A 24225-nucleotide genomic window follows, 5' to 3' on the forward strand; every position below is an offset into this window, starting at 1 on the left:
TCTTCCACAGCTCTGTGGGCACAGCAGAGCTTTTTGTGTTGCCTTCTTGACCATTATTTGTGTTTCCTGTTTCTTTTCCTTTCTCTCTCTCTTTTCCTTCCTTCCTTCCTTCCTTCCTTCCTTCCTTCCTTCCTTCCTTCCTTCCTTCCTTCCTTCCTTTTTTCTCTTTTTTTAGCCATACGATTGAAATAGATTCTTTTTTCATACAATATATCCTGACTACAGTTTCCCCTCCCTCTACTCCTTCCAGTTCCTCTCACTTTCCCTCCCGTCTAGTTCCACTCCCTTTCCGTTTCTCATTTAAAAAGAATAGACCCAAGAGATAACCACCAGACAGGATAAAATAAAAGGTAATAAGATAAAACAAAACCATCATATTACAGCTGGAAAAGGAAACCCAACAGGAGGAAAAGAATCCCAAGAGCAGGCGAAAGAGTCAGAGACCCAGTTGTTCTCACACTCAGAAGTCCCATAAAGACACCAAGCTGAGAGCTGCGATATATATGCACAGTTCCTGGTGCAGACCCATGTGAGCGTTGTGCTTGCTGCTTCAGTCTCTGTGAGTTCCTAGGAGCCTCTCATAGTTAATACCGAGGCCTTGTTCTCCTGGCGTCCTCCATCCCCTCTGCTCTTGCACTCTTTCTGCCTCCTTGGGTTCCCTGAGCGCTGAGGAGAGTGATCTGATGGAGATGCCCTATTTAGAGCTGTGTGCCTCAAGGACCCACTCTCTCTGTGTAATACATGGCTGTGGGTCTCTGCATCTGTTCCCATCTGCTGTTGGAGGAAGCCACTCTGAGGATGACTGGATAAGGCTCTGATCTATGAGTACAGCAGACTATCATTAGGAGTCAACTTATTAATTTTTTAAAAAGATTAGTAGTATTTGACTTTACGTTAGATCTCTGGGCTATCTCGTCTTCCATTCTTGATCACCCAAGCAGTGTTAGGTATGGGTTCAATCTTGTGGAGGGGCCTAGAGTCTAATCAGACACTGGTTGGACTACTCCCACAGGTTCTGCCACCATTGTCCTAGCCTATTTTGCTGGCAGAATAGATTGTAGGTCAAAGATTTCGTGGCTGGATCAGTATTTATGTTTCTCTTTTGGGAGCCTGCAGAGCACCTTCCCTCACCAAAGACGTTAGAATGTAGGGATGAAGGCTCCATTTGGGCACCTGTTCTACTTCTCCATGTCCAATGAATTGTGTTTGTCCTCAGCAATGGGGCCCTGCTGTCAGTTTTCAGAAAGCAAACCATTGTTTGAGCAACAGCCTCAATTATTTGGGGATCTCCATAGGATCCCCTTGGCTGACAACTCAACTAACTGTAACCCAGTCATGATACTAGAAGCCTCATTTGGCAATAAGAGACAGCCAGCTGGGACTCCATAGCCCTCATTATTAGGAGACCTCATTAGGATTGCCTTCAGATATATTAGGCAGTTTCCACTGCCCTGGGTTTCTGTATCATCCCTCAAATGGCTCTCCCCGAATTCCTTCCCTCAACCCTAACTCCCCTCCCCATCCTCACCTTATCTTCCTGTTCTCATCCCCACCTTTCCCCACTTTACCCCCAATATCTATTTTATTTCACTCTTCAAAGGAGACCCAAGTGCCCTCTCCCCTGTCCCTTCTTCTGTACCTAATGTCTCTGGGTCTATGGTCTGTGTAGGTTGGCTTTCATTTATTTAATGGTTAGTGTCCACATACAAGTGAATGATATGATATTTCTGGGCCTGGGTTACCTCTCTCAGGATTGTTTTTTTTCCTAGTTCTATCCATTTGCCTGAAAATTTCACGATGTCATTTTCTAAGCATCTGAGTGATACTGCATTGTGTAAATATACATTTCTTCGTCCACTCTTTTGTTGAGAAACATTTAGTTTGTTTCCACTATTGTGAATACAGCAGCAAGGAAGAGCAATGACTGAACAAGTTTCCTGGTGGTAGGATGAAACGTCCTTTGGGTATGTGCCCAAGAGTGGTACAGCTGGGTCTTGGGGTATATCAATTCCCAACTTTCTGAGAAACTGTCATATTGATTTCTATAGTGGTTGTACAAGTTTGCACTCCCACTGGCTATAGATGAGTTATTTATCGTATTCCACATCCTTGCCAGCACGGGCTGTCACTGTGTTACCTAACTTAGCCATTCTAACAGGTGTAAGATAAAACTTCAAAGTAGTTTTAATTTGAATTTCCCCAATGGCTAAGAATGTTGAACATTTCTTTATGTATTTCTCAGATATTTGAGATTCCTCTATTGAAAATTCTCTATTTAGATCTGTATCCCATTTTTAATTGGATTATTTGATTTTTTTAATATCTAGTTTCTTGAGTCCTTATATATTTTGGATTGTAGTCCTCTATTTGATTTGGAGTTGGTAAAAAATCTCTTCCCAGTTTGTGGGCTATTGCTTTGTCTGAATGATGGTGTCCTTTGCTGTACAGAAACTCTTCATTTCATGAGGTCCCATTTATTAGTTGTTGATCTCAGTGCCTGTGCTATCAGCGTTCTGCTCAAGAAGTTGTCTCTTATGCCAGTGAATTTAAGGATATTCCCTACTTTTTCGCTTATTAAACTCGGTGTATCTGGTTTTATTTTGAGGTCTTTGGTCCACTTGGACTTGAGTTTTGAGCAAGGTGATAAATATGGATGGATCTTTTTGCATTCTTTGACATGCAGTTATCCAGTTTGACCAGGACCATTTGTTGAAGATACTGTCTGTTTTTCAGGGTGTATTTCTCACTTCTTTATCAAAAATCATGTGTCCATATGTGTTTGGATTAATGTCTGGGTCTTCAGTTTGATTTCGTTGTTCAATATGTCTGTTTTTATGTTAGCATCATGTGGTTTTTATTATCATAGCTCTACAGTACAACCTGAAATCAGGGATGCTGATGCCTCCAACAGTTCTTCTATTGTTCAGGATTGTTTTAGCTATCCTGGAGTTTTGTTTTTCCATATGAAGTTGAAAATTGTCCTTCTAAGGTTTGTAAAAAACGGTGTTTGAATTTTGGTGGGGATTGCATTGAATCTGTAGATTGCTTTTGGTAGGATGGCCATTTTTTTTTTACTACATTAATCCTACTGATCCATGAACATGGGCAATCTCTCCATCTTCTGGCATCTTCTTCAATTTCTTTCTTCAAAGACTTAAAGTTTTTATCATTCAAATCTTTCACTTGGTTAGAGTTACCCCAAGATATTTTATAGTGTTTGAGGCTAATAAGAAAGATGCTGTTTCCCTGGTTTCTTTCTCAGTCCATTTGTCAGTTGTATTTAGGTTTAAGAAGGCTACTGATTTTTTAAAGTCAATCTTATATCCAGCCACTTTGTTGAAAGAGTTTGTTAGCTGTAGCAGTTTCCTGGTAAAATTTCTAGGTGATTTATGTATACTATCATATGAAAATAAAGATACCTTTACCTCTTCCTTTCCAATTTGTATACACTAGTTCTCCTTCAGTTGACTTGATGCTCTAGCTATAGAGTAGGTATGGAGTGAATGGCCAACTTTGCCTTGTTCCTGATTCTAGTGGAATTGCTTTGAGTTTCTTTCCACTTAATTTGATGTTGGTTATAGGCTTGGTATATGTTTAGGTGTGTCTCTTGTATCCTTAAACTCTCCAGTACTTTTATCATGAAGGGATGTTGAGTTTTGTCAAAGGCCCTTTCTGCATTTAATAAGATGATCATGTGGGTTTTTTCTGTGTGTTGTTTATGTGGTGGGTTACATTAGTTGGTTTTCATATATTGAACCATCCCTGCATCTCTGGGTTGAAGACTACTTGTCATGGTGTTCTAGGATTCAATTTGCAAGTATTTTATGGAGTATTTTTGTATCTATGCTCATAAGGAAAATTGATCTGTAATTCTCCTTTTTTGTTGGGTTTTTATGTGGTTTGGATATCACGGTAACTGTGGCCTCATAAAATGAATTTGACAATATTTTTTCTGTTTCTATTGTATGGAATAATTTGAAGAGTATTGCTGGTAACTCTTCTTTGAAAGTTTGGTATAATTCTATGCTAAAACTGTCTGGCCCTAGTTTTCTTTGTTAGGGCTAGTTTTGAGAGTTGTTTCTCTGTAAAGAAGTTCTGGTTTATCCTGTAACTCATGCTATGGACCAGGCTAACCTTGAACTCACAAAGATCTGCCTGCCTCTGAGTGCTGGGATTATAAGCATACACCACCACTGCCCTCTGGTTGGGAGATTTTTTTATGACTGCTTCTCCTTCACTAGGAGTTATAGGTCTATTTTAAATTGATTACCTGATTTTGATTTAACTTTGGTAAGTGGTAACTATCAAGAAAATTGTCTATCTTTAGATTTTCCAATTTTGTGAAGTACAGGTCTTTTAAAGTACATCTTTATGATTCTCTGGATTTCCTCAGTGCCTGTTGTTATTTTCCCCATTTTATTTCTGATTTTCTTCATGTGAATATTTTCTCTGTGCCTTCCAGTTAGTTTGGATAAGGGTTTGTCTATCTTGTTGGTTTTCTCAAAGAACTAACTCTTTGTTTCACTAGTTCTTTGTATTATTCTCTTTGTTTCTATTTATTGATTTCAGTTACCAGTTTGGTTATTTATTACAGTCTACTCCTCTTGGGTGTGCTTACTTCTTTTTCTTCTAGAGATTTCTTGTGTGCTATTAAGATGCTAGTGAGCCTTGAATGCATTGGCTCAGGAGACCACTTCCTAAATATAACCCCAGTAGCACAGACACTGAGAGAAACTAATAAATGGTTCCTCCTTAAACTGAGAAGCTTCTGTAAAACAAAGGACACGATCAACAAGACAAAATAGCAGCCTACAGAATGGAAAAAGATCTTCACCAACCCCACATTGGACAGAGGTCTGATCTCCAAAATAAACAAAGAACTCAAGAAACTGGTCATCAAAATAACACATAATACATTAAAAAATTGGGTACAGACCTAAACAGAGAACTATCAACACAGGAATCTAAAATGGCTGAAAGATACTTAAGGAAATGTTCAACATCCTTAGTCATCAGAGAAATGCAAAACAAAGCAATTCTGAGATTGCATCTTCCACCTGTAAGAATGACCAAGATCAAAAACACTGATGACAACTTATGCTGGAGAGGCTGTGGGGTAAAGGGAACACTCCTCCATGGCTGATGGGAGTCTAAACTGGTACAACCGCTTTGGATATCAGTGTGGTGATTTCTCAGAAAATTAGGGAACAACGTACTTCAAGACCCAGCAATATTACTTTTGTGTATTTACCCAAAGGATGCTCAATTGTACCACAAAGACATGTGCTCAACTATGTTCATATCAGCATTGTTTGTCATAGTCAGAACCTGGAAACAACCTAAATTCCTCACAACCAAAGAATGCATAAGGAAAATGTGGTACATTTACACAGCAGAAAAATAACAACTTAAAATTTGCAGGCAAATGGATGGATCTAGAAAACATCATATTGAGTGAGGTAACCCAGATCCAGAAAGACAAATATAATATGTGCTCACTCATAAGTGGTTTTTATATATAAAGCAAAGAAAACTAACCTACAATTCACAATCCCAAAGAACCTAGACAACAAAGATGATCCTAAAGAAAATATACATGGATCTAATGTACATGGTAAAGAGAAAAAGGCAAGATCCCCTGAGTATACTTGGAGCATGGGGACCATGGGAGAGGGGAGAAGGAGAGAGAAAGGGAAGGGAGGGGAGTGGAGAAAAATATAGCTCAATAAAAACAATTAAAAATGACAAAAAAAGATGCTAGTGAGCTCTTTCTCTTGAATGTAAGCACTTAGTGCTATGAACTTTTGTCTTAACACCATTTTGAATGTATTTAAGTTGGAAAATATTTTTATATTTAGGTAATTTTTTATCTTTGTACGTTGATAAAATGGTGGCCAGTTTTCATGTTCCTAAGCAAAAGAGGATAGGACTCAGTGAGTCTCAGAGTGATGCTAATTCGCGGAGACTTGCTGTGAGTGCATTCCCCATTCTGTGGCTTAGAGTCAAATTTATGGCTTAAAGTCTTTGTTATGAAAGAAGATCTATAAATTAGGAGAAAATTATCAAAAGTTTGCATCTATTTCATGTGAGTAACGTTGCAAAACCATGGGAGTAATTCATACTGCAATTTCAATGCTATTTTTGTAAATTTAAAAAATTTTATGTTCTGGAAAGACTTTTATTCTTAACGTTACTTGGGTTAGATTACTGTGACTGAGTAAACTATTATTTATCCCTATATAATATTTATGTTTTTAACCCCTGTCTCTTATTATTCTGTAATAAACTAATTTTATGGGAAGATATAATTTATTGTATAAGAATACAGGACATTCATTTTACAGAGAATCAAATTAGTCAACAAATTGTCTTACTATTATAGCTTCAAAACAAATATTGGGATAAAGTAACATAATCAGGGTGTTTAGCTTAGAAGGTGGAAAGATCTATGACATAAATATGTTGTAAGGAATTTGTTTTATAAATCTTCAAGATGTGAGACCCAAAAAGAGGAACATGGGATGTACTCACTCATATTTGGTTTCTAGCCATAAATAAAGGACATTGGGCTTATAATGCATGTTCCTAGAGAAGCTAAGTAAGAAGGTGAACCCAAAGACAAACACATAGGCATCCTCATGAATATTAACCTTCATCAGGCGATGAAAGGAGACAGAGACAGAGGAGCACGGGACAGAAATCTCAAGGTCCAAATTAGGAGCAGAAGGAGACGGAGCACGAGCAAGGAACTCAGGACCGCGAGGGGTGCACCCACACACTGAGACAATGGGGATGTTCTATCGGGAACTCACCAAGGCCAGCTGGCCTGGGTCTGAAAAAGCATGGGATAAATCTGGACTGGCTGAACATACAGGACAATGAGGACTACTGAGAACTCAAGAACAATGGCAATGGGTTTTTGATCCTACTGCACGTACTGGCTTTGGGGGAGCCTAGGCAGTTTGGATGCTCACCTTAGGAGACCTGGATAGAGGTGGGCGGTCCTTGGGCTTCCCACAGGTCAGGGAACCCTGATTGCTCTTTGAGCAGATGAGGGAGGGTGACTTGATCGGGGGAGGGGGAGGGAAATGGGAGGCGGTTGCGGGGAGGAGGCAGAAATCCTTAATAAATAAATAAATTTAAAAAAAATCTTCAAGATGTGATTAAAGGTCTCTTTTTTTCTTGATTTTTTTCCATCCAGATCTTAGCAAGTAGTCCATCATGGTTCAAAAGTCTAATCGCTGATAAACAATGAAGGCACAGATATAAATATTAATATCTCCTGTTTACCACCATACTATTCTAAATGAAAGTGACCAACTTCTTACTTGAAGTTTTTGACAAAAGAATAGCAATATCCTTCATCTGTAAATTTTCTTGTTCTAAAAAAATCAGTTATATTCTGTATATACAAATTATGTAAATAATAATTATTTTACACCAAAAAAACCCCTCCTAATGATGTATTTCTATACACATAGATCAGTACATTCTCCAACCCTCATCAGAGAAGCTTTTTCTTGCAGTAGATGATTAACACGGAGACCCATAACTGGACAAAATGCAGAGAATGGGAGACTTTGGAGTGCTCAGACTTGAATGGGATGTCTTTCTCATGCCCCTTACTCAGTACATAGGGATCCATGTCAGAGGGGTGGGAAAGACTGTAAGAACCAGAGGTAGTGGGTGGTTTTAATAAAATAGCATTTTCCAGACACCACAGAACAAGTGCACACGAGTTTACAGAGACTGTGACATCGTGTTCAAGACCTGCACAAGTTTAAGCCAGACATAACCTGGGGAATTTTCAAATGTGGAGGTAAAGAATAGAGAGCTAAACTCCGAGATTCAAAGGTCTTGAAGCCATGGCGACTGCTAGGCAGAATGCATGCTGGGGAAACCTGCAGACAGCTTCTAGGGAAAGCTCCATGGGACCTTGCCCAGACAGATACACTTTCTTCCTCAAATACCTGACCCACTTCTGCTTTAATCATCTTATGCAACAGTTTTGGAAATGGAAAGTGGGGAAGAAGAAAAATAAGAAGACTAAATACGAGCTAGCAGGTCTGTTTTTTAGCCTGGGTTACTCTGTACAGCTTCCAACCGATCCCTCTTATAGATTTTGCCAGATGGTTTTCTTTTTTACTTAAGATATATATAAAAAGAAATGAAAAAAAATGAAAGGAAAAATATCCCACCCACAAACAAATACTTTTTGTCCGGGGAAAGAATGCTTGGTTGTACTAAGTTGGGCTAAAGAATTCAGCCTTGACATTCTCCCAAACATTCTAATGAAGATACTTGTTGTCTTCTCTGTTGGTTTTATATTTGAAAATATTATGTATATGGTATGCTGCATCACGGAAGAATCAAATTTGGAAGCAATGACATAGTTTCTGCTTGGCCACTAGTCTTGTATTTGAATGGCCCCATCTAGATAGTGGTCTCTGGCCTTTTCTGATGGGTTTTCCATTGCCGAGTTGTCCTATGCAACCGTGCAGTAGAATGGTCTCTCTTGGTGTTGTGCAGTGAGCAACACATGCATCTATAAGCAGTAGCCAGATAAATCTCAAGAAAAATAGAAATGAAGACTCAGGAGGGACCGCAGTTTGGCAATGAGTGCTTTGGTTTCAGTCTTTAACACAGCTAAAACAAATTCAAAACCTAAGGAATCTGTATTGGTGTATTGATTATAAAGACAAGGAATCTGTATTGGTATATTGATTATAAAGACATTTTACTGCTTGTCTACCTGTATTTGCTGAAGCACACTTTTAAATTTTATTTGAGAGAAGTTCTCCTGTAGTTTAAGCTGGCCTAAAACTCACTGTGTAAATCAAAGACGGCCCAAAATTCATAACCCTCCTGCCTCCACATCCCAAACACTGGAGATTACAGATATGAGCCACCACACCCACTTTTGTGGTGCCGGGGATCAAGACCATGGCTTTATGTATACTAGATAGGCAGGTATTCTACTAAGTGGGTTACATCCACAGCCCCTGAAGCTTGATTCTATAAAGATTAAAAATAAGATAAAAAACAGAACCAATGTTTTATGTATATCAAAGAATGACTTTGAATACCCCTAGGGTAGGTCACCTTCCTTTGGACACACTGACCTGGTAAGAGGTTACACCGGTGCCTCTCAGTCAGACAAGATGACACTCTGGTAGGGCATGTTTGCTCCTAATGGTGGAATGTTTGTGAGTCTTCCCATGCCTGCTAGCCCCTAGCCTCACCTGCTTGCTTTCCCTTGCAGAGTACACAGTGATTAACGAAGCCTGCCCTGGAGCTGAGTGGAACATCATGTGTAGGGAGTGTTGTGAATACGACCAGATTGAGTGCGTCTGCCCAGGCAAGAAGGAAGTGGTGGGTTATACCATCCCGTGCTGCAGGAATGAGGACAATGAATGCGACTCCTGCTTGATTCACCCAGGTGAGTGTGCAACAGGACACCACAAGTTATCGTCACGTTATCTGAGGTCATGGACAGGCACAGAGTGGACGTCTGGATTCTGGCAGGCAGCCATCCATCCAGGGCTGTGCTGTAATGGTTAGTAAGAGTGACACAGCTCAGCTAAGTCTGACTGCAGGGAAGAGAATCTATCTATCTGTTTTCTATGTAATTGGTATTCTTTTCCGTGATATAGTTGTACATCTGAGAGTTTGTCCACTCTTCTGTTCACTTAGCAAGCAGACCGAGTAGCTCTTAGGCAGTTATGGAGATGACAATTTGAGTTGATTTTGTTGTTGTTTTGTTTTTTATATTTTAAATTTTTATTTATCTATTTGTGTGTGTGTGTGTGTGTGTGTGTGTGTGTGTGTGTGTATTCCCATAGAGGTCAGAAGATGATGTAATATCCATATCCACTGGAGCCAGAGTTACAGGCAGCGTTGACATGGGTACCAAAACTGAACTCAACCAAAGCAGTATACATTCTTAAACACTAAGCCATCTCTTTAGCCATTTTGTTTAAAGACACATTCCCAACATTGCCAGAGCTTACAGCCTGATAGGGAAGGTGGGGAACAGGGAGCTATGATTGTTGCTATGTAAGGACTGTGGTAGAGATGCACAGGGTACCATGGTAACAGGGATGAGAATGGGATGAGGCAGAGGAAAGATCAATGAAGACTTATTAAGCAAGGTGATGTGATGTGTATATTGAAGATGCAAGCAGCAGTCTCAAGAGGATCTAGGAGACTGGAGGGGTTCAGCTGTTGACAGAATATGCAAGGGACCTGCATCAGGAGGAAACATGAGGTTTTGAGAATTCCAAGGAGCTCACTCTGTCAAGGAAAGCAAGTTTGTACTGGGAGACATGTGGAAAGGGGGACAGGCAAGAAGATATTAAGGGAGAGCAATTTGAAAGGAGGAGCAGGAGCAGAATAAAAAAGAGCCTTTCCAAAGCCCTGCCGTGAGATCCAGGCTGCTGGAGATCTTTTGGCGAAAGGTTAAAAGCAATTTCTCTTTAGCTATAGATGGGGAAAAGATCTGAAGGAGGGCAGAACGAAGGGCAGGAGGGAATTAATGGGCACTGCAATGAAGGTCAGAAGGCTGCCGGACAGAGTTAGGTAAAGGGCTGAGAGTCATCGGGGAGTGGAATTGGGCGGGAAGAGCAGAAAGCAAGGATGATGGAGGCTGAGCCTCTTATTGTATTTCCACTGTGGCTGGCTCTGGGCATTTACCAGCAGGAAAACAAGGGACCATTACTGCCTTACATTCTGACTCCCACTCCGCCCTCCACCCAGGAGGCTTACCTTGAACCTCCAGGACAGGCCATAAGGAAGGGGACACAGAGACTGTCCGGTGATCTTTCTGAAGTTGAAGGAATGAAAGATCAAAACTGTGCTGGTGGAATTTCTTTCATTTTTGTTTCCCCCCTTCTTTTAAAAAGAGAGGGTAGTTTTAAAAACAAAGCAGGACTAGCTTTGGTAGCACTGAACTTTTGATTTCAGAAAAGCAACTTAACCACCCCAACTTCCTGGCTGGCAAGAGGGGTCTGTAGAGAAATGACTGAACGATGCCTCAAGATTCCTCTATTGTGGGACACTAGCCACGGTCTGCCTGATTTTGAGTAGTTTGAGGGAGACCTGTGTTTACTGTGTAACCAAAGGGTAGCCTCAGCTATTATAAGGTGATGTAGGTGTCAGTCAATCAGTCATGTGATAGGCAAGAAAGGTGCAACCTACATGCAAGATCTGCAGTCCCTCCTTCGGAGGTCCTGGGAGTGGCCACTGGCTCTGGAGAGTGGAGGATTGTCCCATAGGAATCACTCTGCTACCCTGAAGGGCAGGCAAGGCAAAGGAAGAAGGCTGCTTTGAAACTCCTTTTCCGAGCCCTGAGAAGCCACCATTGGGGTCCAAGAAGCCTCAGCGTGTGCCATTGGGAACCGCAGTTTGTTTATATCTGTAGTCTATCAGCTTCTGTCATTACCTTCTTTAGCATACATATGACCCTGTTTTTAGGGTACTGAGAGTTCTTTCAGTCTTTACTCCTTGTCTTTCAGACATGGGCCCTGGAGTTAGAAGCTTCTTGGGTTTCTACCATGAACAAGTCTTTCAGATTTTATATATATTCCAGCCCAGATCTGTATTCAGTCATTTCTCCAAGAAACTCTTATCCTAAGAGCACAGTCTTGGTTCTGTGGGTATTTCTGAATTTTGGGTTGTCATTGCTGATAGTTTTAATGTAATTGGGCCCCATAAACTCACAGGGAATGGCACTTCTGGGAGGTGTGACCTTGTTGGAAGAAGTGTGTCACTGAGGAGGCAGGTTTTGAGGTCTTATATATGCTTAAGTCATGACCAGTATTTCAGTTAACTTCCTGTTGGCCTGTGGATCAAGATGTAGCAGGTCCTTCTCCAGTATCCAGTCAATACTCTGCCCACCACAATACTCCCTGCCATGATGATAATGAACTAAACCTTTGAAACTGTAAGCCAGCCCCAATGAAATGTTTTTCTCTATAAGAGTTGATGTGGTAATGGTGTCTCTTCGCAGCAATAGAAACTCTAACTAAGACAATAGGTAATCAGTTTGATGGAGGAAGGTCATTGGTTAATTAATAAAAAAACTGCTTGGCCCTGATAGGTGGGTGGAGTAAACAGAACAGAATGCTGGGAGGAAGAGGAAGTGAGCTAAGATGCCATTTCCTCTTCTTTCTGGAGCAGATGCAATGAAGCTCCGACCCAGGATGGACGTAGGCTAGAATCTTCCCGGTAAGCGCACCTCGGTGCTACACACATTAATAGAAATGGGCCAGTGTTTAAAAGAATACAGTTTGTGTGTTGTTATTTCGGGGTATATGCTAGCCAGGCGGCCAGGAGCCGGGTTGTGGGAAGAGGCCCACAGCTCCCACAACATCATTTTTTAGTTTCTTTCTTTGTGTAATATTTGTTAGAGCACACACACACACACACACACACACACACACACACACACAGACACACACACTTGCAGTGATGGGAATCATGCCCAGAGTGCCTGGCATGTTACCATTGTGTTACATGTCCAGACCCCAATGCTTTAAGAGAGCATCACTTAATGTAGCTCAGGCTCTTAAACAAAATTCAGCTCTTCAGTGCTGAATTTAAAGGTGTGTTCAGTCTGTCTATCTACCATCTATCTATAAATCTATCTATCTGTCTATCTATCTATCTATCTATCTATCTATCTATCTATCTATCTATCTATCTATCATCTTTTGATCTATCTATCCTCTATCTCTAATCCCTCTATTATCTATCCTATACCTATTCTTTTTAAAGAACTAATAGACAGCCTGCAAATGTTCAAGTCCATACATAACCGTACAAGGCTATTTACTTCCTTGATTTTTTTCTCATGATGAAAAGTAATTTCCTATAAATTTTAACGTAATTCCTTATTTGCCTCATCTTATAGCATACTATAAATGTGAAAAATAACAATAGTATTATCTGTACCACCCATAATCGCACTTCATACAGTTATGATTCTTTACGGCCACTCTTGACTGTAGAGTGCACGCCAGTATATGTGTATAATCAAAATACTGTACCGTAAAATCAATAGATGTGGCTTCCTTTTTGGTGTTATGCCACCTATGTGATATCTAGATAGGTTATTTGTTTTATGTATCTGAAAACACAAGGGAATAGGCACATATTTTTATTTCTCTTCCCTGATTCCACAGAAAAGACAACATAGCATAAACATTGCAAACTATCTTGTAGTATTTTATTCATAACAATATGTGCTGGAGATATCTCACATCAGAAAGATCCATCCTGTTCATTTCTTCAGTTGCATATGACTGCACTGTGTGAATTACTATCGCTTGTTGACACTGGGCTGTGCAGCTCTGCAATAGCTCCTTTGTCAGCCCGTGCGCAGCCTAGTGTGTTTCTTGCAGAGCCTGGCTCACCTTCATCTCCAGGCTGGCTTTTGCGGCTGGAACCTAAGGACCTAAGGTGTAACTAAGGGAACAGTGTTAGTGGGGCCGTTGAGTGCAGGTTCTGAGTGCTTTTGCCTCCTCAGTGACATACCAGTGAGCTTGGTCTGTGGAAGGTTAAGGGAGCCTCCTGGATCTCAGTTTTGAGGGAGAGGATGGGTCAACCACATTAATCAGATCAGCAACTTGGCTTCTCTGGTAAAAGAGAAAAAAAAAGCCAGGAGGAAATGGCAAGAGGACTCTGAGTCCCACTGATATAGAGCACCCACCCCACCCACATACACACCCACACACATATATACACACATAAACATACACATACATACACACATACACACACACATGCACACATGCAGGCACACACGCATGCACACGAAGTGAAGAACCATGTTGTCAACCCAAGCCAACTTTGGCTATCTCCAACAGTTCACTAGTCATTCACTCATTAATTCAAACATAATTTTGTTCAGCACTAAAATGGGTTCTGGGAATTTAATGCAGATCAAAATATATCCCTTTGCTTGAGTCTGCAATAGGAGAATAGCAATAAGCAGGTAACATTAGGTATGGAGTGTACAATAATAAGAATAAGTCAGATGAAATTATGGGAAAGCAGAATAATAAGAGTTCACAATCTGAAAGTACTTACTATTATGTGTCAAACACTTTACACAGGCTAATGTATTTTTAAACAATTCTGAGAGGTAGATACCATTTAATCACATTTTGACGGGCGAGGGCATTAAGGCAAGGCTTAGGTCTGTGTTTTGATAAATAGAAGGAATTATTTCTACCTTTTTTCACGCCCCCTCAACCCTTCAAGAGACCTTGCTTTTGAGGCAAACCACATCTGAACAACATTGAGCTCTCTCTAATGTGCTTTGCCTGTTGGGGCTGCCTGCCTGACCTTTCTAGGGCAAGACTGTAGCTAGTTATCGGGACAGATTTCATTCTGTAATTTTGTTATAAAAGTGCATGACATAGATGAATATTTAATAGAAAGGTATTTACTATTTGTAAATAAAAATGAATTATTAAGACAAAAATGGATAATATATAGAAGAAGCCTAATTTTGTGTGTGCATAAGTATTCAGGTATATGTATGCCCATATATACATATACGTTTATGTGTTCAAAGGCCAGAGGACAACACTGGCTGTCATTCCTCAGATATGACCCATCTTGGTTTTTGAGACATTGTCTCTCAGTGGTCTGGAACTTGCCAAATACTGTAGCATGAATTCAAATTGGTCTTAACAGTAAAAACCCAGAGTCAGATAGAGGGGTAAATGCTGAAAGATCAGAGAGACAAAGGAGAAAACCACAGCTGCTTCTTACCTCACCAACTCGTCAACCTGAAAGGGTAGCGAGCTCCTGTCTCCTCCTGCCTTATAGTCCTCTTTCTGCCCAGTTATAGCACTTCCTGTTTCTTCGTCCCTAGTGCTGGGATTATGGGTGTGTTCCACCAATGCCTGGCCTCCGTGGTTAGCTAGTGGCGAGCTCTGATGTCCAGGCAAGCTTTATTTGTTAGAGCACAAACAAAATATCACTACAAAATAGTTTAGGTGCGCTGGCCAATGAGCCCCAGGTATCTGCTTGTCTACGCCTCCACCTCCACGAAACTGGGTTACAACTTCACACCATAATACCCAGATTTTTTGTTTTAACCTGGGTTTTGGGATTGAATTTAGGCCTGGATTATATTCCCAGCCACCAGGTTAAGAGTGTTAACAGAATTTTCCAGATGATACCATTTTGGGTGTTCTTGTTTTCTTTTCTTTAAATAAATTCTTTTGTTCATCTGAATCTTCTATTATATGATAAACATGAAATAAATTTGCAAGAAGCAAAAGTTAGCACCACACTAGCTGATTCCATCCTGCACTACAAGCTGTTTTGTATTTCTTTCTATAAAACAACAACCGCTAATCAGGAAGATGCTCAAATCCCCTTCCTTCCACACTCCTTGCCTGAACCCCAGTAATTCGCCTGTTCCTTGGGAGGAGCAGGTTCACCTAAGATCTTCGGCATCTTTCCAGGTTCAGATGCCCCAGACAGAGATGGAGCTATGGGGATGGGGGAGGGGATATATCTATCTATCTATATAAATAAATATATATATATATATATATATATATATATATATATATATATAGAGAGAGAGAGAGAGAGAGAGAGAGAGAGAGAGAGAGAGTTTGCTTCCCGAGAAGCCTCAGAATCTGCAAATGTGTAGACTATAGACTAATATTATGGGATGTTTCAGGTTGTACCATCTTTGAAAACTGCAAGAGCTGCCGGAATGGCTCATGGGGCGGAACTCTGGACGACTTCTACGTGAAGGGGTTCTACTGTGCGGAGTGCAGAGCAGGCTGGTACGGAGGAGACTGCATGCGTAAGTAGACACCCTGCACACCCTGCACACACTCAGCGACTCCGGCTTTGCCTGATCCATTTTGCAACACAGTCTAAGTTTATCTTGGACTCTGAGTTTGGAAAGCTTGTAGCCAGAGGGCTTTGTAGGTAGGACTGTCAAATCAAAGATGTGTTTTCATCTATGAAGGATTGATAGTGGACGTGCAGTTGGGATTGTTGTTTCCAGAAGCTTCCTTATCTCATCTTCAAGTTCACCTTTTGCTCAAGTGAAGTCAAATTGTTCCATGCACTACACGCCCGGTGTCCATGCCAGGAGAACTGGAGAGGTGGCTCTGGTCAGGAGGCAGCAAAGTAGGCTCCACTTTTGTTGTCTGTAGTGCATTTAAAATTGGGATTTCTTTGATAAATTTCTTAACTCCCGGGTTAAATTCTTGAAACCACAGCAAACTTCCAGCATGCCACTCTATCCAGGAAGGGAATTTCTGGAAAGTACTTGATCTGGGAGGATTAGTCTTTGTAATTCTTCTCTGAGCTTGAAAGATCTTTGGAAGTAGAAGAGAAAGCTAGCACCCCTCTCAGAACAGGAAAGGCCTCCTGGCTGGCCCCAGGACGGCTGGCCTTGAGGTCCTCTGAGAGCCTGCAGGCACAGCAATGCCCATGCTGCGTGATTTCAGCAGCTCGGCTTTGTTTGTTCTTTAGCGGAATCAGAAGCAGTTAGGACGATCAGCTTCAGTTCTATGAACAGCATTTCCAGTTTACAAAGATGTCTTGGAGTGATGTTGACCGGACCATTGGTCCCAATGTGAGGCCAAAGAGTTGTAGTTGGAGACTCCAGCGTAACCAGGGGAGGAGCCGGGTTTGTTTGTAGTCCAGCGTGAATGTAACAGCTCTAGGAGGTGGGTGCATTTTAAGGTGCTGGTGTCTACTGAAGCTTCCATGCCACTTTAATTGGGTACTAGGAAATTGAATTTTGGGACATGTACATTTTTTTTCCAGGTAGGTCAGCTGTAGGATATAGCCCACTCTTCACCTTTGCAGCTGTTCTATGAGACAGTGTGGGAGGACAATGACCAGGATACAAACTCTACAATGACACAGACCTGCTAAAGCAACGACTGCCTGTAACTCCATATGGCTTTGGGCAAGTCATTTAGCCTCAATGACAGTTGCTGTCTTTTCTTTAAAATAGGGAGGAATGCTGCTTACCTTATAGAGCTGATTAATTCAGTGCTTTGCTTAGAGATAGTGAAAGCCCAGTGCCATATACAAATATGATATTCTGAATGTTTTCCATATACCTCTATTTAATAAGATATCGAGAAGTCCTAATACTAACCTACTTTCAGTAACAAATTAGGAAAAATCCTGGAAAGGCAGCTCAGTCAGGAAACTGCTTGTCGTGTAAGCATTAGGACTCGGGTTTGATCTCTAGCACCTGTATAAAAAGCCAGGCATAGTGCTATCTCGCCAAGGATGAGATAGGAATACAATGAGATATGAACTCGGGTTAAACTAAGTCTTCTGAGAACACAGTTAGGTGAACAATTATTACAGATATAAAGAGTCATATAGGAATCTTTTTGAAATTATGATCTAATTATAATATTTCTCTTTTCCCCTTTTTCTCTCCAAACCCTCTCACACACTCCTCCCTGCTCTTCTTCAAATCTGTGGCCTCTTTTTTTTTTAAAAAAAAAACCTAATTATTATTGCATACAGATATGTATCTGTGTCTATATTCTTTCCGTTCAGTCTGCATAATGTTATTGTTTGTATGTTTTCAGGGCTGACCATTTGGCGTTAGACAATCAGTTGGTGTACCCTTCCCCAGGGAACCTGCCTCTCCAGCGCCCAGCTTTCTTCAGTTGTCTGCAGCTCTTTGTGTATGCTTGGGGCTTCGTGGGCTTTTCTCTATCATTTTTTTGTGTTCGTTGGTGTTGTCCTTGTTTAGCTCGGGGTTGAGCAGTCATGTTGGTGAGACTTAGTGGATGTATCATCTTGCATTACTGGGAGACACAGTTTTGGATCAAACTCTTGATCCTTTCTTTGGCTTTTACAATCTTGTGTGTCCCTGCAGAGTGCACTGAGATGCCATTTTCCCCCTCTTCCATAATGTTCCTGAGCTTTAGGAGTAGGAGCACTCTGTAGATTTATCTGTTGGAAGTGAGCCCGACACTTCTGCATTCTGATTGGGTATGTCTCTGTGTAGTGACATCTGTCTGCTGCAAAGGTAGGGAGCTTTTCTGACAGGCGATGGTTGAGTGCTGGCTTTACTCGGGGGCTGCAAAGAACAGAGGGAATGGGAGGGTCGGGGTATAAACTGCAGTGTGTCTTCAGGCAGGGGATGTCAGATGTGGCTGGGTTAGTGTGATGGTCCTGGGGAGCGACTGGAAAGGTAGGTGAGACCAGGCTCTAGAGATCTGTGTGTGCCAGAGCTCAGATTTTGATGGTTTGGAGGAGGATTCTTAGTGTGTATTGATAGTCTGATAGGTATATTAATCTCCTTTCTGTTGCTGTGAAAAACACCATAACCCAAATCTACTTTGTGGAAGTGGGGAAGGGCTTGGACTCATCATGAGGGAAGCCAAGGCAGGAACTAAAGCGGGACCGTGGAAGAATGCCGCTTACTGGCTTGCTGTCCCGGGGTACTCAGCTGCCTTCCTCTACATCCCAGGCTCACCTACCACCCACAATGGCCTGAGCTTTCCCTCATCAGTAAGAAATCAAGAATTTTCCCCACGGATAGGTCCACAGGCCAGTTCCTCAACCGACATTCCCTCTTCCCAAGTGACTTCTGATTGTGTCAAGCTGATTGATATAAACTAACCCACATAGCCAGAAAAGTGACATCTGAGAGGTAATTCCAGCAGCATATCGAGGGCCCATTGGAGCAGAGTTAGCACCGTGGACATCGGTTGTAGTTAGGAATTCTAATTTAGTGACTCTGGTGGGGAGGAAAGAGCAAGTCGTGAGAAGGAAGGGCTTGAATGTGTCACTCACTGGCACATTAGAAGATTGGTGAGGAGCCTCAAGTTTGATCCCCACTCTGAGCAGCTGCAGCAGGGGGTATTGGTGAGCTGGCACTCCGCTTGAGGTCAGTGGAAGCTTGCGCATCAGTAAGAGACTGTACGGGTAATAGTTTTCTGGAACTCAAAGTACTCCAGATGTGTGAGCCATTCCATACAGGTGTTAGCGTTTACCTGCGCTCATGCACTGAGGCACAACTGGTCTCTACCTTTCAATAGGGACCTGCTGTATTATATTGCTCAGGCTGGGCTCTAACAACAGATTCTGTTGCTTCAGCCTCTCTCTCTCTCCCTCCCTCTCTCTCTCTCTCTCTCTCACACACACACACACACACACACACACACACACACACACACACAGAGAGAGAGAGAGAGAGAGAGAGAGAGAGAGAGAGAGAGAGAGAGAGAGAGAGAGAGAGAGACGGAGGGAGGGAGGGAGGGAGGGAGAGAGAGCGCACTGGTCTCCTACCTTCTAGCAGAGAATTCCTGTCTAATAGGTCTGTTGTTTCAGGGCAAGTAGGGAGTGCCCCCTCTGCTGAGAGTAGAGTGGAGTCAGGCTGGGGCTTGAGAGTCTCAAATGTTTAAAACTGCCTGTCAGAAGCAGGAAAGGGACCACGAGTGATGCGGCAAGGCCTGCACAAATATCCTGAGATGCAGCGGCAGATGAAGCTGCTACGAAGGTGACATGGTCAGTTAGGGTGGCTGCGAGATCCCATCCTGCTGCACGGGAGCAGAAATGGCCTCGGATTGGAAATAACATGAAGTAGAAAGAGACCAGTGGAGGCAGAAGGGGGACTGGGGACAGTCACGAGCTACAACAGTGGTTCTCAGCTTTTCTAATGCCATGTCCCTTTGATACAGTTCCTTGTGTTGTGATGACCCCCTTGGTTACTACTTCATAACTGTAATCTTGCTATTATATGAATCATATTGTAAGTATCTGTGTTTTTCGATGGTCTTAGGTACCCCCGTGAAAGAATCATTCGGCCCCCAAAGGGGTCACACCCCACAGGTTGAGAACTGCTGGACTAGAAAATCTGGTCTATTACCAGTAAAGCCGTGGAGTATTATAGACGGCAGAGGTGTCAGGCCGAGAACTGGATTTCTAAGTGAATGTTCTTGAGGTGGTGACAATGAAATCCTCAGTGCGGGCCTGGATAGAGCTCTGGATTGCAGCCTCAAGCAGAAGGCAGAAGTCATTCGGAACTCTGGGCACAGAGAAACACTTAAGGCTTCTGCTCACAGCGATTCACTAACATCCCGCCAGCAAAAAACAAGCCACACAGCTAAGTTACAAATCAGCCAGAAGGCACGTGCTCTTGATACCAAGGGGACATGCATTCCACTTACCCATGTGATTGCTCATGTATGGGGTAGAGCAGAGGGAAAGAATATTTGCATTCAGGAGATCGATAAGGCATAGTTACAGGAGAATGGGTACCCAGAGATAGCTCACACACTGCCTTTCCTAAAGTCTCTGTTAGTTGGGTCTTGGGTTGAGCCTCAGCATGAGTGGTTGGTTGGGTTGCAGATGTGAGAGCTGGCTGCAGAGTCCGATTGGTTAGGTTGCTGATGGTAACTCTCCAGGATCAGGCACTCTGAAGGACAACAGATCTGTCTCAGGGTAGGCAGAGATCTCACTAGGTCAAGTAGGAAGCTTTTGGTGTTATTCGTCAGTTTGCAGATTCATTCAAAAGAATGCACCCCGGCTGCTGGACACAGGACGACAAGCAAACAGATATGATTTCTTCTGTTGTAGAGCTGCAGATCAGCAAAGGGAGGTAAAAACAACAATAAAGAGGGAAAACAAACAAGGAAAACAGTTTATTCTGTGAAGTAAACAAGCAGACGAAGGGCCAGATTCCTCTCTGCATCTGATTCTGTCTTGGACACATGGGACGGCGTGATTGCGTTCTGCCTGTTTTGAAAGCTTCGTTCCACACACAATGTATGTCATCACAGCTGCAAGCACACATGCAGTGTTTATTATAGCCTGGGCTGGCCATCGCAGAATACAGTGAGCCCCTAAGGAGGGTAAATTCCGTCTGTAGGAAAAGGTCAACCCCAAGAAGACACCGCCTTTATGTTAGTAGATTCTTATCACCTACACTACATTCTGTCACTGCATACATTCTAAACAAATCCAAGGGAAGAAGTGATTCCTATGTCTGTCTGCTGAATGCCTGTCTGCAGCTGGGCATTGAGCTGCCATCTGTGATGAGGCGGCGACTGGAGACTTGAGTGGCCCTGTCCTGGCTGAGGCACAGTGCAGGAGCTACAAGACAGTACCTGAATTTTGCCAGTAGATGGCGCCCAAACAATCCTTTTGATCTGTCTTGAAGCCCGGCTTCTTTCCTGCAGGGTACCGTTTGGAGGGCTCCGGCAATTTCTCTGAGTACCATGTACCCCCTTAGCAAGAAAGGGGAAAGGCCAGTCAACACTGAAAGACTCCGGGTTCTATTAAAGCATTAGAGCGTTTGGCATTGGAGAGACGGAATAGTAGCTTAATTTGTTAACAGTCCATATGGATGATAATATTAACCTACCTCCTTGTTAAAACTCGGTCTGTGACTGTTTCATCCATTGCTACAGTCAGATTCTAGCTTCTAGGAGAATGCTTGAGTCCAGGGCCCAGAGAGTTTACTCATTTTCACCTTCCTGCTCAAGAAAGACTGTTTGGTGTTCTCAAACTATCCATGCTAAGAGCCAGGGTGCTGTATTGCTAAAGAAAAGATGTTTCTTTGTTCTTTCTCTCAACTTTTAAATTAGAATAATTTCAAGTCTATAGAGTTGAAAGAACTCTGTGTTTCTATTGTCTGTCTAGACTCAGCTATGATCATTTTTCAGTGTGTGACATGACTTCTCTTTTTCTGTACTATAAACTTGAGCGTTTGTGTCTTATAACACTAGCACAACCTTTCCCTCCTTCACTTTCTTTTTGGACAGGGTCTCAGGATGTAGCTCAGGATGGCCTGGAAGTCTCTGTCTTCCCACATCATCCTTCTGCATGCTGGAGTGACAGCTGTACTTCATGATGCCTAACTAACGTTTCTTTCTGATCCTCAAATCTGGCCGCCCAAGATCCTTTCCGCCATCTCTGCTCACTGGCTTCTGAGCACCCTCCCTCCCCTTTTCAGTCCTCATAAGTATTTCAGTTCTCTTGTACTTCTCTTCCAGGTCCTGAAATGGTCATTTTCCTGTGCCTCTGGGTTCCTGTCAAGGGGAGCTGAACTCAGGGTTGTCACTAAGTGCTGGCTGGTTGAAGTGCTCGTATCTAAAGCTAAGAGGAAGGCTGTCTTCAAAGCTTCTTAGACAGGAAAGTTAGCTTCTTGGGTAGAACCACCTGCTGACCTCCAGGACTGGCTTCTGGGCTGGGATTTTTTATTTATTTGTGTGTGTGTGTGGAGATGGGATGTTTTGTTCTTTCTTTAAATTTTCATTGCATATATTAATTGTACATAGTATTATGTTACCTAAGGACAGTTTCCACAATATGAATTGTACACTGAACATGTTCTCTTCATAGCCCCACCCCCTTTCCTAATCCCTCACCTCCTATTAGTCCCCATTCTCTTCAATTTTCATATCATGTACACATACATGATTTTCATATATTTATATAAAAGTTAGGGACCACATTTTAGACCAGCTCATGATATTTGTCTTTGTAAGACTGGATTCATTTGCTTAATATGATCATCTCCATTTGAATCATTTTTTTTTCAAATGACAACTTTGTTCTTCTCTAAGGCTGAAAATTTCCACATGTATATAGGGCACATTTCTTTATCCTTTGCCACGCTGTTGGATACCTACATTGGTTCCATGTTTTAGACACTGAACAATGCTGCAATAAGTGTCGATGTCCCTGTGTCTCTGTTCCGCTGTGTTGGCTTGGAGCCCTTTGGGTGAATGCCCGGGAGTGATAGCTGCATCATGGGGTTCTAGCTTTAGTCTTTTTGAGAAAACATCATAGTAACAGGACATTTTCCTTCCAGCAGTGCATAAGGCTTCTCTTTTGTCCACGTCATTGCCAGTACTTGTTATTCATTTTCTTAGTGATCTCCATTGTAACTGGGGTGCTATGGAATCCTAATGTAGTTTCAAATTATGTTTCTCTTGTAGTCAATAAACTTGAACATTTTCATATGTTTATTGACTATTTGTGATTATCTTCTGAAAATTGTCTATTTCATTTGTCCACTTATTGATTGGGTTGTTTGATTTCTTATTGTTTAGTTGTTTTAGTTCTTTGTATAGTCTTGATATTAATCCCTTCTTGGACATATAGCTAGTGAAGAATTCCTGCCATTTTTGTAGACTTTTTTCCTAGTTGATTAACAATTTCTTTTTCTGTGCAGGAATGTTTTTAATTTCACAAAGTCCTCTTTGTCAAATGTTGTCATTATTTCCCGAGTGACTTAACTGTTATTCAGGAAGTCTTTGACTGTTCCTTATCTTGAATCATTTCCCTACTTTGCTTAATAGGTTCAGAGTTTCAGGTCTTATATTGAGATCTTAGATCCATTTGGAGTTGACTTTTATACAGGATGAGAGATAGGTATCTAGTTTCATCTTAGAATGGTATTTATTTAACTTGACCCTCAGGCTGCTTCTTGTTCACCCATACATATGGACAGCAAGAGGGCCTGGAACCTCGAGGATGTCACCCTTGAGGCCAATATTACAGTGATCCCAACAATTCAACCTCTGAAGGATATTGGGGATCTAAGAAGGTTAGGAAACCAACCAAGATGAGAGGATTTATGGGGAGAGATTATGGCCCACTAATTCGTTTATCTTCTTATGTTTTGGACAGAGGCAGAGGAGCAGAGGAACTATATGTGAGTCATGCCCCCAAATGTTTGAGGGCTAGGCAATGTAAGATGATTTGTGCAAGGTTATATCCAGAAATGGCTAAGAGAAAATTTGAGAGGAAGATGGAAGGGTGGTGTGGGAACTGGGGACAGAGATGGAAAAATGGAGGTCACTCATTGAAAACAGGATCCTCTTGTCACAGTTTTCTGTGGAAAGTCCTGGCTTCTCTAGGGAAAGAGCAATGAACAACTGGGTGTACTGTGAGCACGGTGCCGTGGTGCCACGTAGTGGTCAGCAGTCAGAACCTGGACGACAAATTCGCTAATCACAGTTTCTTATTCATGAATAGAGACAGCAGTGGTCCTTGGTCTTTAGCAATTGTTTGTATGTATGTATATATGTGTGTATGTATGTATGTGTGCACGTATGTATGTATGTCTGTATTTAGTAATTCTCATGAGAATTAAATCAAGTGCTGCCTATAAGTTTCTTATTCTGAGAAAGAGTAACTACTCAATAAATAATTAATGTGTGTGCTGGTGTGTTTCTACTGTCAACTTCACACAAC

The 24225-nt window shown here is 41.8% G+C and overlaps 1 protein-coding gene across 2 annotated transcripts in view; it reads left to right on the forward strand.

Moving 5' to 3' along the window:
- The window catches only part of Pamr1 (peptidase domain containing associated with muscle regeneration 1), an 87318-nt gene that overhangs the window by 19604 nt on the left and 43489 nt on the right, over positions 1–24225 (forward strand). For both annotated transcript variants that reach the window (XM_075961538.1, XM_075961539.1), the window contains exons 2-3: positions 9263–9439; positions 15704–15832. In XM_075961538.1, coding sequence (XP_075817653.1) covers positions 9263–9439; positions 15704–15832 — 306 coding nt within the window. The remainder of the gene's footprint in view (positions 1–9262; positions 9440–15703; positions 15833–24225) is intronic.

Source organism: Microtus pennsylvanicus, chromosome 2, assembly GCF_037038515.1.
Source record: "Microtus pennsylvanicus isolate mMicPen1 chromosome 2, mMicPen1.hap1, whole genome shotgun sequence".
Lineage (NCBI taxonomy): Eukaryota > Metazoa > Chordata > Mammalia > Rodentia > Cricetidae > Microtus > Microtus pennsylvanicus.